Below are 14,378 nucleotides of genomic sequence, written 5' to 3'. Positions count from 1 at the left end.
TGGGGGCTACCAAGCCAGGAAGGAAATCAACTAGTGCAGTCCGTTTTCAAAAGCTCTCAGTAAACCACGTTTGCACTTATGACCTAGGACCTACCCCAACTAGACTTCAACCTAGGAACTCCTAGATCTGAGATCCCATCTCACTCCCTTACAACTGATCACAAACCCCTGTGATTCCCGAATTACAGACTCAAATCAAATGAGGTTACCCTCAAAAATAACAACATGCAACTTTGCTTAAAAGCTTAGATGCAATTCACAATCTACCAAGCTCCTTGCTTAAAAGCTTCGGAGCAGTGCACAGTATTATAACTCAAGGTACAGTCATAAACATGCATCAAGATGATACACGAAAGGTTCACAAGATATAAGACTCAAAACCTAAACAAAACTCTATTTTGTAAAAAACAATGTCTTGAATCATTCTTCAGGTCTTGCAGCCTCCTTTATATACTGAAGCAAAGCGTGTCATCCCTTCAATCAAGCTTCAGATCAAACCTGTGACTTATTGCTCAATCAACATGGCCGGATAAGGAAACTCCTAGAAAGTAGGCTCATTAAAAGTCATATTATTATCACCTTAAAAATACTTTCCTAAGTCATTTTAACAATTCCTTAAGAAATCACATATGTTCTGATCTCCTCATAATTGCACACGGTTCAGACCAACTCAAGCTGGCGTGGATTCCTTCAATCAAGTAAGCCTGTGCGTAAACATAGGCAAAGCACAGAACGTACATACCAGGTCTGGAGGTTGGAACATTGTGTTCCACATCTGAAGTGAATATTTGTTCTAGGCAAAAGTGAAGCCAACATACAAATATCCAACAGTGTCCATATCTGGCAATCAGCAAATCATATTAAACTTTAAAGCTTTAGAGACTTCAAATCTTAAACGAATGTAATAAAAGCAAATGGAAATTTTGAATAAAGGATCACATTTTATGTTCAAACTGAACCTTGAATTGTTGACAGGGCTCTGCATAGAAATTTTGGTGCCTAAGACTAGACTATCATGTATACATACAAAAGAACCATTCTTGTTTGGAAAACTAGCAACTGAAAGGTAAATTTCCTCGTTTCATCTTCAATATTCCTCTTCTATAGCTAACAATTGACCTTAAAAGCAATAACAATTGGTATTACAACTATTAAAGAAAATTTTTGAATGGCCTACAACTCAAAAGGTAGTTATGGTTTCGCAATTCAAACGTTGAAACCATCCTTATGGTGCCAGAATTTCTCGAATTTTGAACATCTATATGCACTTTATGTTTTGGCAATGTGTGAAGAAATGTAATGCTCTTCCATTGTGAAAACAGATATATTAGGTTTTGTCTACCATTGTTCTAGTTCATAATATGATCTTCATCCATGTAGTTGAAAAAATAGTATTTCCATATAAAGTGGAAACATGACGTTGAAACTCTTTTAAAGTTCATTCCAAACACAGCTTAAAAAACATTTAGGTGATATTTCTCAAATAACAGCACATCCTCTTAGGATGTTCTTTTCTAAATCTAACTTGAAAGGCTTATATGCTTTCCAAATTGTACTCTATCACCCCTTTAAGTTGGGACTACGAAAACGAAATTATAAGTAACATAACAGCTTGAGTCCTAACATTTCATCAAACATTACATTTCTTAAAACTCAATTGCTAATAACTAGCCTGAACTATTGACATTGTTGAGAATAGTAGAATGCGAGAAATAAGAAACTTGATTCATAGAATGAAATTGATTGATTATAAAATGTATAGAACATACTTTATATAATCATTATATGATAACTAATTGGACATTCAATATTCTATTAAGCGCTTTCTAGCCGTCTAAAAAGACTTATTGGTCCTTTTCTAGGGCGCGCACTTGCTCTTTAGCACCGAAACCGCATTTTCCATATCTTGGGGATGAATATTCAGCCAATGCATCTTGAAGCATCTAGCACATGTGCTTCTTGACTTAGGGTTTAAGTTACTTGGGGCCAAGTCAGGAAAACATAAGTCCGACTAGTAGGGAAGTTGCATAATATATGCAGGACCTGAATTCGAACACCGGACAACCCATTTAATCACCTTAAAAAAGATGAATGTCTAACCGCTAAGTTACTTGACAAAAAAATAAATAAATAACTAACTAGAAACTACATTAATCAATAATAAGAAATCTCAAACGTTGCGTAAAAAAAACAAATCTCTAACGATTATATTTCTTCAAAAAAACAATTTCTCTAATGATTATATATATTACTCCCTTCGATTATATTTTACCAAATTATCCTAATCAACTATTGTTTTGTTTTTCATTAAAGAAAAAAACAATACTTTGAAAGTAGCGTATATAGTATTAATTGAAGGGTACAATTGAAAAGAAAAAAATTATTTATTGCATTGGAAACTGAAAATGATTCATTTTAAAATAAATTAGTTTTACTAAAACAACCCTCATAATTTTGAAACGGAGGGAGTATGGTTTTATGAGCTGGACAAACTAAATAAAAGTCGTTGAATCTCTTAATTTTTCATAATCATATATATGTGCCGAAACAAAGGCATGTGCTACATTTGAGGATCATTTCACATAATTAATTCAATTTTTCCCAATTACCAATTCATTTAGCCATCTATACAATGTCATGTGATGACCATTTCTCATAACTAATTCATTTTTTCCTATCTTTATTAGGCATGTTTAGAATTTTAAAAAATGGAAATCACATTGATAGCTTCAAATAAAATCACTTACCTTAGAGAACATTTCAATTTTGAACTTGTTTGATTTCTGCTCCAAAGCTAAGCATTTCACTCGAATTATTAAGTAAAAATGAGATTAGAGGAATGACCTATATTAATTTAATTAAAATTTAACAATTATTATTATTATTATTATTATTATTATTATTATTATTATTATTATTATTATTATTATTATTATTATTATTATTATTATTATTATTATTATTATTATTATTATTATTATTATTATTATTATTATTATTATTATTATTATTATTATTATTATTATTATTATTATTATTATTATTATTATTATTATTATTATTATTATTATTATTATTATTATTATTATTATTATTATTATTATTATTATTATTATTATTATTATTATTATTATTATTATTATTATTATTATTATTATTATTATTATTATTATTATTATTATTATTATTATTATTATTATTATTATTATTATTATTATTATTATTATTATTATTATTATTATTATTATTATTATTATTATTATTATTATTATTATTATTATTATTATTATTATTATTATTATTATTATTATTATTATTATTATTATTATTATTATTATTATTATTATTATTATTATTATTATTATTATTATTATTATTATTATTATTATTATTATTATTATTATTATTATTATTATTATTATTATTATTATTATTATTATTATTATTATTATTATTATTATTATTATTATTATTATTATTATTATTATTATTATTATTATTATTATTATTATTATTATTATTATTATTATTATTATTATTATTATTATTATTATTATTATTATTATTATTATTATTATTATTATTATTATTATTATTATTATTATTATTATTATTATTATTATTATTATTATTATTATTATTATTATTATTATTATTATTATTATTATTATTATTATTATTATTATTATTATTATTATTATTATTATTATTATTATACAGTGTCCCATATGGAAGGTGATACAAAGTCAGCGTATGTCCCAATATCCAGCTAATAACAAAGTCAGAAGAATTTGAAAATAAAAAATAAGTCCCACATTGGAACTTTTTGAAATATAGTGAATAAGCTTAGCTATAAAATCAGGGTCTGTCCTTCTGATTTGTTCACTCGGTTTTACGAGGTTTTGGGGTTGAGAACTTATCAGTGATATCCTTCTGCAAATTTGAGATTAAACAAAATTAGGGAATACTATATTTCAAATTTGCAGAATTATATCTTTTGATAACTTCCCACACATCTCATTTGTTTATATCTATTGAGGGAGTGACTATCGTGATTCACTCTCTTAACAACTCAATTGTAAGATTTATTCCAAAGACTTTTTAGGTCTCTTTTTCCTGCTTGTTCTCTTCAACACAGAAGTAGGGTTGCCGGGTTGAGAAAGAACTTCAACCACCTATAAGCTCATAAACTGTTTGAGGAAATGTGTGATAGAAATAGAAAGTCTCATGGAATGTAATGATTAATTCTTTCTTATGCGCAGGTTGAAGAGTATGATGTTGTTTTGAAAATGTATTTGATGAGCAATACTTGTTTGGTTGATATGCATTGCAAATATGGGTGGAAATTGCTTAGAGAGATGTGAATTGAATAATCATGTTTTTCCTGCTCGAATTTTTGGCATAATATATCTGCTCTGAACCTATTTTGATTCAATTTTCATTATGGCTGATACAATCACTGCTTTTATTGTCATTTCATAGCTAGGGATAAGGATTTGTCTTGGAATATATAATGCTAATTGCAACTTTGTGCTTCAGTTGTTTTTTGAACCAATTACTTCATCTTTCCATTGTCCTACTCTCAACAAGTCAATTGGGAATGGTGTGAAATTCATCAATCGCCACGTTTTTGCCAAACTCTTCCATGACAAGGAGAGTCTACATCCACTTCTTGAATTCCGAGGAATTTACAACTACAAGAAAAGGTATCTATTTCTTGCATACTCTATAGCTTTGCTACCATACATTCTCTTAACAAAGCTATAGTTTTTAATGTTTGATTTTTGAGCTTGTAGCTCTGCATAGAGATAGCAAATTGCTGGTTTTTGCTATGGAATTGGCTTTGAGAAGTAGGTTACTTTTCTATGTCTTGTCCTTATAGGTGCAACTTTCCCTATTTATCCTTTGCTTCGAATTTACTCATGGAGTCTCTGTTTAAAGCTTCTCAACCGAAAAACGCATTTAAGATTTTCGGAGAAACTCGCCTAATTTCCTTACTTTCAACATTGCGCTTTTTCACCTTTCTAATTTCAATTACATTGTTAATGTTATGCGAGGTTGCGTTATTGTCCTAACGCGTCAACTTTTAGTGCGGTTTTGAATGCGTTTTGTAAGATGAATGCGTTTCGGCAAGTTTATCAGATTTTGGGTTTAATGATTGGTTTAGGGATTGAATTGTCTGTTAATGTTTGGACTGTATTGATTCATCAGTTCTGTAAATTAGGTAAGCTTGATGTTGCTGACGATTTGTTCGACAAAAGGATTCAAAGTGGTTGTTCTCCTAATTCTGTTACTTATACGCCTTTAATTAAGGCAGTAATGGAATCCAACGATGTGACTTGTGCCTTACGTTTGGAGCAAAAAATGAACTCTGTTGGTATAGTCCCTGATTTAGTGATTGATAATATGTTAATTGATTGTCTTTCAAAGTCCAGAATGCACGAGGAGGCAATTAGAGTATTTCGGTTATTGTTGGAGCAAAAAAACTTTAAACCTGATAAGTATACATTTACTTCATTATTGTCTGCAATCTGTCGGTCTGAACAGTTTGATCTCTTACCCGAATTAGTTCAACGTTGCGAACATATAAGTCGTGATTTAGTGTTCTGCAATGCTCTTTTAATCTCATATGTTAAGGCTGGGTATTCTTCTCGTGCTCTTGAACTCTATGAACGTATGATTTCTGAAGGTTTTAAGCCGGATAAATATACTTTTGCTGGGCTACTAAGTGCACTTTGCGCTGAAAACAGAAATGTTGAAGCAGTTAAAGTGTGTAGTGCTGTTACGATGGATCACACGGATGATGTTCACATCCATACTGTGATATCAAATGAGCTTAAAAAGGCTGGTCAGTATGAACAGGCTTCCGATGTTTTTATATCCGAAGCAGTTAAGAAATATCCTCTTGACAGTATAGCATATGGTGTTGGCATTGATGCACATCTTAGAAGTGGAAGAACTTTAGAGGCCAGAACATTGTATGACCAGATGAAGAACAATGGTCTGGAACCTAAGTTTCAGACATTTAATATGATTGTTTTCAGTTCGCTTGAAGCAAAAGAGCTTCAAATGGTTAAACAGTTTTTTTTTTTTTTGATAAAGCTAAAAATTCAATATAAAAGCCAGGTGATGCCTGAACCTTATACAAGAAAAAATCCAAAAACATCAAACAAACAAAACCCTCCCAAACCAACAAGGAGGGAGGGGAAACAATCAAGACAAATGCAAACTAACAAAAGGCAGAAAGGTAAAATGAAACATCCCAAGACTCAAACATATTTGGGATTGCTTTTAATTACACCCTTTTTGGATCGAGTTTGGATGTGTTCACTACTTGTGATGCCACCAGAACCTTTTCCATTAGGACTCTTTTTCTATGCTTCCTGCCAGGTTTTGTAAACTTGCCTATCTCTAAAGGATTGTCTAAATCCTTATCAGCATCAGGAGGAAAAACCTCAATGTCTTCAGGTTCTAGTGTGCTATCAGTATCTTCATCTCCCCAAAACTTACTAAACACCTTCCCATCTTTCAAACAAGCGGCCGTGGAATTTTTAGGGCCAGTAGTGAGTTGTAAATTTCTCTTTTCTTGCCCTAAGATTTCATCATTGGTAGTAATAGGAGAAATGATTGGCTGCATCGTTAAATAATCATCAACAGTAGGGTCTCTAGCAGTACCAAATGAAACAGCAGTAGCATTGGGGAACGACATCCTCTCAATGTTGCTACCCTGAACTAAGGAAGAAGGATCTGTAGTGGTGAATTGCTGCCTCCCATTAACAGAGTCCAGCAACGGAGTGCTGGAGCATAAAGCAACATGTTTAGGGTTCTTTTTGCTCAATTTACCAGAAGCCTCTATGTTAGTGTTTTGAGTCAAGATCTCCTTCCCTAGGGAATAAGCCTCCACATTTGGATTTTTGTCAATGTACATATCCAGTGTAATGGGAGTGGATTCCTCTTCATTTGGTTGAGCTACCCCTGTAACATGTTCAGAGCCACTTGCAAGCAATTCAAAAGCATTATGTAGATTAAGACTTGAGTTATGTCCATTGTTAGGATTCGGAATCATAACATGATGTTCAGTATTTAAGATCTCCAAATCATTGTTTTCAGGAGCTGATAATTCACCCTCCTCAAAATCATCGGCTGAAACAAAAGTGGCTACATGTGTGTCAATATGAGTCTTAGCAGGTTTATTACCAACTGCTATATAGTGAACTTTAGCACTGACATTAGCATCAGCAACCTTATGCAAAGGAAGCTTAGTATTGTTTCTGTAGGATGTATCAGGTTTGGATTGAACCTTCTGATTCACATTGTGAGTGCTTCTATTAGTTTGAATATTGCTATCAGCATGCAATTTTGAGCAAGAATGGATACTATGACCTATGGTTTTACAATTAGCACAAAACAGAGGAACTTTTTCATATTGGATCATAACAGTCAGGGCATGCCCTTCCCTCTCCACAATCACAGACTCAAACAACTTCTCTTGCAAATCCACATCGATTAAGACCCTAGCATAAAGTCCAAAACGCCTGGTTTGAGTTGATTCATCAATGGTAAGGGGTGTACCTAAACCTGAGGCAATTTCAAAAATTGTCTGCCGTCCCCAGTATTCTTGTGGCAATTGCATGAATCTAACCCAAACATGTGCGTGAGTTTGTACCTGAACCTTTGGGATGAAGTCCTTCGTCCAACCATAGAAACGCATGAACCCAGGTTTCAAATTAACAGCCCCACTGGCCCAAACCTGCTTCATATCCTCAATTGAACTGAAATTAAGCTCAAAGAAACCCTTACCAAGGGGAATCAGATTCCAATTGCTCAATTGGGGCCAAAAATTGTTGAGCTTGAGCTTCAAGGCTTGCGTCGTTAATGGAGAATCCCCTTTGTGTAGTATCAAACGACCATGGAGGTTGAACCTGCACGCAGCCAAACCAGATTCGTAGGCAGCTTGTGAAATTTTGATACGAACTGAAGCTCCCATAACCACCTTGGGAGGTAATTTTGTCATAGAAGTGTCACCGGAAGAACCACCGAAGAGAACCTGAGCGAAGGACCTACCAGACTTTCCAGATTCTGGTATGGGCACCGCCGTAGGCAACGGCGTATCCAAACGAGCCATGAACGGCCACGGGCAAACCATGAGTCACGACGATCGGAGAAGACAGAGGATCACCCGAAAAGAAACCAACGGAGATGAAAACCCTCGCCAAATTCTCAAAAAGCCTTCTTCAAATGGTTAAACAGTTGCTGAAAGATATGATTGATTACAAAAATTTCTTCAACTTGCGTAAATTTCAATGCAATTGGAATTTGTTGACTGAGATGAGAGATTTGGGTTTATTATCTTCCAAGGTGTTGCATGCTAAAAGTGTAAAAGCAAATTATAAACATTGTGCTGAAGTTGATACAGAATGCAACTCCATTTCTGAAGATATGTCAGATGTAGCTGTGTCAGTTTGTTGAGCTCTTATTGTTACTATGTTGTGGTCGACGTCTGATTGAAGGTTCATTCAATCCGTATATCATAAAACTCGGCAAGCTATCCACAAACTGGTACTAGTTATCACTTATCATGTCTTATATTCTTAATTTGTATTTTTTTTTTTTTTTTTCTGCGAGGAGGTATAGATATTACTATTTTCCGGCTAATAATAAATCTGTTGGAGTGCTTGAGTCTTCATGTATCCTGTGTTTCTACCCCTTATTGTTTGTCAATATTTTTTGGTCTGGTTTTTGCAAGATTGCACACATTGGTTTAGTGGTGGCTGATTTCAAGGACATGTTTGATTGAAACTCCAAAGTTTGAACATATCATGGTAAGTTTGGTAGTATGTACTTTACATTACTTTGATTTACAATAAGCCTCAAGATTTCAAGTTTGTTTCACATCATGGATTAATAGTCTTCCGTGTTAAATTTTGTTAATTAGGTTACTCTATAAGGAAGGTTTGTATCTCATGAATGTTTGCCTCTTTTCTGATTAGATCAGTGTCCTGATTCCCAAGATATTGCTACTTCTATGATGTCCATGTGATGGTGGACCCATGTCCAATGACAAAGTTGATTAAATCATGAAGGAACCACCTCAAGAGGTTATATTCTCTGTTGCACCTGATACCTAACAATCTTTACTTTCCATTCCTGGAAGTGATTTTATCTTCCATGTTCCTGTCTCTGTACTGAAAACCGAAATGTCATTTTCTAAACTCCACCTGGTCTTCCATGGGTTCTTGGTTTTAGGTAAAGACAGCCGAGTTAAGCAGTGGTTTCCAAGAAACTCCACCTGGTCTGCTGATAGGTTCCTGGAAGTTTATGCATGAAGCTATGGTTTCCAAGAAAAGGGCCTCCTTAGTGGTTCTTTGGTAAGTTCTATGCTGTTGATATTTATAGCACGTATATATGATCAGAACTAATGCTTATTAAAGTAATCACTAGTGATGATTTTCTCTGGCTATATAAGCTTCTTTTATTTTGTTATGAATATATAGTAATTTTGTTTCAAAGATGAAAACTACTTTTGGTAATCAAAACAACTCTTTCCATAAGAATCAATACCTGAAGTTCAAGAATAGCGACCCATCTGTAATCTGTTCATGCAAAATTCTTTGAGCTTTTTGTTTCTAAGAAGATGGCATGTTCAAAATAAGATTTAGAAATATATTAACTATATCAGACCATACCAACCCATTTGAAGTTAAAGATCAGGCCTGTCATGTCAGAACCCAAAGGGTGAAAATGTTATTAGGTTCACTGCCGTTGATGTCCTAGAATCTAATCCAACGTTGGAAAAATATTAGAAATCTCAGTAATTGAGTTATATCTTCAAATTTTAGAGCATAATAACTGGACTTGATTTTCAAATGAGACCAAAACCACTAAAGAGCATATTTTGAATAATGTAAAGTTTGTGAATAGAGTATCAACTCTATTGTGAAGGGGAAACCTTTGGATGAGAGATTCTCTCCTTTCTGTCAAAGTTCTTAATAAAGTGTTCTTTCTTTCTTTGTAATAGACTCTAGAAGGATGGAAAGCTCAAGATAGAATTACTGTTATATAATATCTGAATATTGAGTATCAACTTCTTACAATAGCTATATAATATTAAGACAATGGATGGCGTAATCACTCCTTGCAGTAATGACAATTACAAGAAATATGAAAACAATATTCCCAAGATGAGAATACCACTACTGGTGTGAGAAAGGTTCTCACTCCCAGTCCCTGCTAACACTCCAATCCAATTCGCCCCTTGCATCATGCATGACCTCCTCCTTTAAACACCTCTCCTTCACTCACTCCCATACTTCCCTCCACTCCTTGACTGCCACGTGTGCAGTTAATTATTCCCTCCGTCCCCACCAGCTCCTCTTTCCCTTTTTTACCCCTCCTCCTATACACAAACTTCATAGGCATATCACTTTGGAATTCTCCTAACAAAGTGAATCACCTATTTGTTGTTTATACACTGGTAACATTGATTTATTGAGTTATTTGTTAGAATGCAATTGATGACGTTATTTTGTTCTTTTCTATTGTTTATGGTGCAGACAAAGACATTATAGAGGAACCACAAGAAGATATGGCTTGTAGAGGCAAAAGTAGTAGAAAACATGATGAGTTTTACTCGACTTTGAAAGTCGATCGGTGTTATTTTTATTTGGTAAGTTTTAGATCTTGTAATGTGTATTGTTAATTTGTTAGTGATTGTTGCATTTTAAGTTCAGTTTTATAGTGCGAAATTTGTTTGATCCTCAAAAGGTACATTGAGAAGGAGTGCCATTTGAAAGGCGATCCTAGATTACTTATCCTTTACTTTTCATGTGGCGGTGCTGCAGTGGATCTGAAGATTTAACTCATCTCTTCTATAACACCGATACTTTCCATATACCTGCTTTTCAAATATATTATCTCTTTGGCATTCTTGAGGTTGAGAGGCTGATAATAATTATTTGTCTGCCGATAATTAGTATTTAACTCTGATAAATATATCACTAGTACTTTCCATATATTTTCTTTTCAAAGTTCCTAATTAACTAAAATTTTGTTGTTGATTGATTAATGAAGACATTCTTAAATTATTGCAGCCTTATGGATTTAATGTAGGCCAATCTGAGAGAGTAAATGTCCTAAAAGGTTTGGATTTAGGAGTAGGAGGCATGCGAGTTGGTGGCCAGGTGAGAAGTGATCATAGCAGCAAGTATATCTCTTTGTTCTGTTACAAATTTCAATGAAATCCTTACAATTAGTAAATGGAAGCTTCACTTATGATACTATTGGGCAACTGCATTGAATTGGAATTTATCTTACTCAAGATTTTGGTTTTGTTTTGCTTCATTTCATTCAGTTAACTGCCGTATAATTATTCAAGTATTTTACCTTTATACCTTTAGACAAAAATATTTTACTATTAGCATTTGTACCTATACTTCTGCATAAAATGGGTGAAAATTGTTTAGTTTTAGATTTAGATTTGGATTGGATCACATGCTCCATAAACATTAATTTAGTTAGTTTTATGCAGCAAGGGAGTAGACATCGAAGTTCTCAAGACTGAGCATGTAAGTTCAGAAATGCAGATAGAGTTTGCTCAGGAAGTCGACATCATGAGGTTTGTTAGTTTTAAATTTTCTCATTCTTTTACCATCTGAAGTCTGTCTACTGGTTTATTAAGATAGTGATTTTGCTTGTCAGAAATGTTAACTAGGGTAGAGCATCGGTCGGTTTCGGCCGGGTTCGGTTGAAATATTGCTCATCGGAATGAAACCGAAGATGGAAAATAGGGAACCAATTCCGACCATTTACGGCGCCAGTTTGAGCGGGTGGCGGTTTGTGCGAAGAACGGGTAGTGCGGGCGGTTTCAAGTGGGTTGGTCGGCATACCCAGCAACGATGGAAAACAACAACCAATTCAGGCCAAACTTTTTGAAGTGTGGTGCCAACCATCTTCAACTTGGAGGTTATATATGAAGAGGGAAAAACAAATTGCTCATAGAAAGAGAGAGCATGACCAAACAGAAAGAATGAGTTTCATGAGATTAAAAATAAATAAGTAATATAGTAGAAAGAACAGAGTTATGGGTTATGCTTCTTCAAATGTTTTCTTCTCTCCTCTTGTTGAAAAATGAATCTTGTAGAAGAAAGAGAGATATGCTGCAAAATGGATTGAAAGAGAGAGAAAAATAAAAGTAATAGTTAATTTAGTTGAATAAAATTGGGATGGAACATTGGGAGAGGGAAAAGACGTGGAAGGAAGAGGGAAAGTATCCAGAAAAAGTTAAATAAAGTTGTCTGACAAGTGACATAAAGTTATCTCACTCTATCACATTGCATGGTGCGGGCGGGTCTGGGTACCGATGGTTTGGATTTTCTAGAACCGGGCCCGACCGTACTAACTCATGCGTAACTGATTTTGACCATTTCAGAACCCGTAGCCCGTAACAAACCGACCCGTATTACCCATTCAGTTGCGGTTTTATCGGGTTCTGGGCGGGCGGTACTTTTTTGCTCAGTCCTAATGTTAACCATGCCAAAAAGTATGCTACACTCACTGAACTACTATTTCAGCCTCAAGGAATATACGAGTTTTGCATCAAACTGGTCTATTTTGACAAGGGCTTTACTGTGTTTCTTTCGGGAAAGGAACAGGAGATTCAGTTGCAAAGGAATATGAAAGTTGCCTACTAGAGCTGTTAACGAGGTATATGAAAAACTGGTTATTGTTTTATTAATTTTTTAACATTCAGAGGAAGATTATAGTTGCCTACTACAGCTCCGATTTGTGCATACTGTTGAGTTAGATATTGCTTTTATGCTTGCTTTTAGTTGCGCTGAACAAGATTGTATTTCAGATGTACAGACGAGATTGATTTTCACATGTGGCACTATTTTATCTTGTTTGTTTTACATTGAACTGTAGGAGGTGTCTTCTGATGTGTTTTACGTTGAAGAACATTATACTAAAGGAGTTGAACTATATTAGACCATACCAACACATAGAAAGATCAAGCCTGTCGTGTCACAAAGCAAAGGCCGAAAGTGTTATTAGGTTCACTGTCATTATCATCCTAGAATCTAATCCAACGTTGGAAGAATACTAGAAATCTCAGGAATTGAGCTATACCTTCATATTTTGAAACATAAGAACTGGATGGCTTGATTTTCAAATGATGCCAAAACCGCTAAAGATCTGCAACTCAAAAAGTAGTGTTGCTGCTAGCCATTGGAAGTTCAGAAGTACCGCTAAAGCACCTTAACATGTTTACTTATTTTAATTTTCATGTATATCATTGTTGACTTATTTTAGCATCAACCAAAACTTCGTTTTTTTTATCTTTTTATTTTTATTTTTTATGTTGTTGTACTTGTACCTACACTTGTAATTTGTAATTTTTGATAAATGGATTATATATTTTTTAGAATGGATAAAATGGCAGAGCAGCTGACTTACATCATGCAAGAATTTCTCCTTGTTACACCTATCATCGTGTATTATTTAGTTTATTTGTTTATTTCTCATTTTACAATCCTGCATTCCATTTTCCGGTAAAATATTTCAAATTTCTAACGATCCCTTTTTCCTTCTGCAGAACATTTATGTTTTCCACTTTAACCCCTTTGAAAGACCAGACACGCCACTTCATCATTTTGGTGTTGAACAGATGCAGTGCTCTGATTGTGGGAAAGATGAATTTTTTAAAATTTTGATTCTTTCTCATCTTTGTCTCTCACATGTTGAAAGGTTTGGTTTGATTTTTAATGTAGCAGATACTCAGAGGACAAGGCAGAACTGTTTTGCTTTATGTTTTTTGTCCAGTCCTCTATTTTTCAGTTTCACAACTTTGTTCCCATGTGTGAGTTTAGGCGAGTTTAATCGCAATTTAGATGTGCAAATTTGTTAGCAGTTCCCATTTCATTAGATTTCAACTTTACAAGCAAGTTGACTCGAAACTCCTAACAAGACCTGTAGAAATCGTACAATTCTACGAGTTAACTTGCGATTTAAGCAACCTTGACAAATACCATATATTACAAGTGTGTGTACGATAAAAAAAATCAGAACTCAAATATTACAACTATTACGTGCAATTCTGACTCAATTGATTTAGATAAAATGTATTTGGTGATGTGCTTATGTCATTGATTATATCTATGGAGTTTTTGGATGAGCAATTTGGTCCTTGTTGCTAATGAATAATTGAAGAGGGTGAGGATCACTATAAATCCAGCAGAGTCTGACTCGGAACATGCCCAAGTTCATGCAGTAATTGGCAGATTAAAAAACTGCATGTAATTCCACTATCTATTCCATACTCGCTCGTTTCTATTTTGTTGAACTGTTTTCGTTGATCGTTGTTAATAAAAAGCTCTAGCTCA

General features: G+C 33.7%; 2 protein-coding genes across 6 annotated transcripts; both read left to right on the top strand.

Moving 5' to 3' along the window:
* The first annotated feature begins 5,115 nt into the window (after positions 1–5,115).
* On the top strand, positions 5,116–6,137 carry LOC146905133 (pentatricopeptide repeat-containing protein At5g27110-like). The gene is made up of 2 exons (XM_085728446.1): positions 5,116–6,072; positions 6,123–6,137. Exons 1-2 carry the CDS (start codon positions 5,116–5,118, stop codon positions 6,135–6,137), a joined length of 972 nt encoding a protein of 323 aa, XP_085584572.1.
* A 2,330-nt stretch (positions 6,138–8,467) lies between these two features.
* LOC146905132 (uncharacterized) lies at positions 8,468–13,726 on the top strand. 5 transcript variants are annotated; one of them, XM_085725834.1, is made up of 9 exons: positions 8,468–8,559; positions 8,747–8,822; positions 8,991–9,098; positions 9,247–9,368; positions 10,554–10,666; positions 11,091–11,203; positions 11,528–11,614; positions 12,570–12,702; positions 12,922–13,464. In XM_085725834.1, the coding sequence occupies exons 5-8, from the start codon at positions 10,586–10,588 to the stop codon at positions 12,673–12,675; spliced, it is 387 nt and encodes a 128-aa protein (XP_085581960.1). In that variant the 5' UTR covers positions 8,468–8,559; positions 8,747–8,822; positions 8,991–9,098; positions 9,247–9,368; positions 10,554–10,585; the 3' UTR covers positions 12,676–12,702; positions 12,922–13,464. The 5 variants fall into 5 exon arrangements, 3 of the variants coding, with proteins under 3 accessions (XP_085581960.1, XP_085581961.1, XP_085581959.1); XR_015018710.1 differs by having other exon boundaries at positions 8,487–8,559; positions 8,996–9,098; positions 11,110–11,180; XR_015018709.1 differs by having other exon boundaries at positions 8,487–8,559; positions 8,996–9,098; positions 11,091–11,180.
* Positions 13,727–14,378: the final 652 nt, after the last annotated feature.

This window comes from Medicago sativa, chromosome 7 (assembly GCF_051527215.1).
Source record: "Medicago sativa cultivar Bolivia chromosome 7, Bolivia_mono, whole genome shotgun sequence".
Lineage (NCBI taxonomy): Eukaryota > Viridiplantae > Streptophyta > Magnoliopsida > Fabales > Fabaceae > Medicago > Medicago sativa.
This window is presented reverse-complemented; position numbering and strand designations above follow the sequence as displayed.

Bases quoted from the DNA above. Each gene is read 5' to 3' on its own strand.
- LOC146905133 (XM_085728446.1), top strand. From the start codon at position 5,116: ATGAATGCGTTTCGGCAAGTTTATCAGATTTTGGGTTTAATGATTGGT.
- LOC146905132 (XM_085725835.1), top strand. From the start codon at position 10,586: ATGGCTTGTAGAGGCAAAAGTAGTAGAAAACATGATGAGTTTTACTCG. The intron at 10,667-11,090 runs GTAAGTTTTAGA...AAATTATTGCAG, and splicing joins ATCGGTGTTATTTTTATTTG to CCTTATGGATTTAATGTAGG. The intron at 11,204-11,527 runs GTATATCTCTTT...AGTTTTATGCAG, and splicing joins AGAAGTGATCATAGCAGCAA to CAAGGGAGTAGACATCGAAG.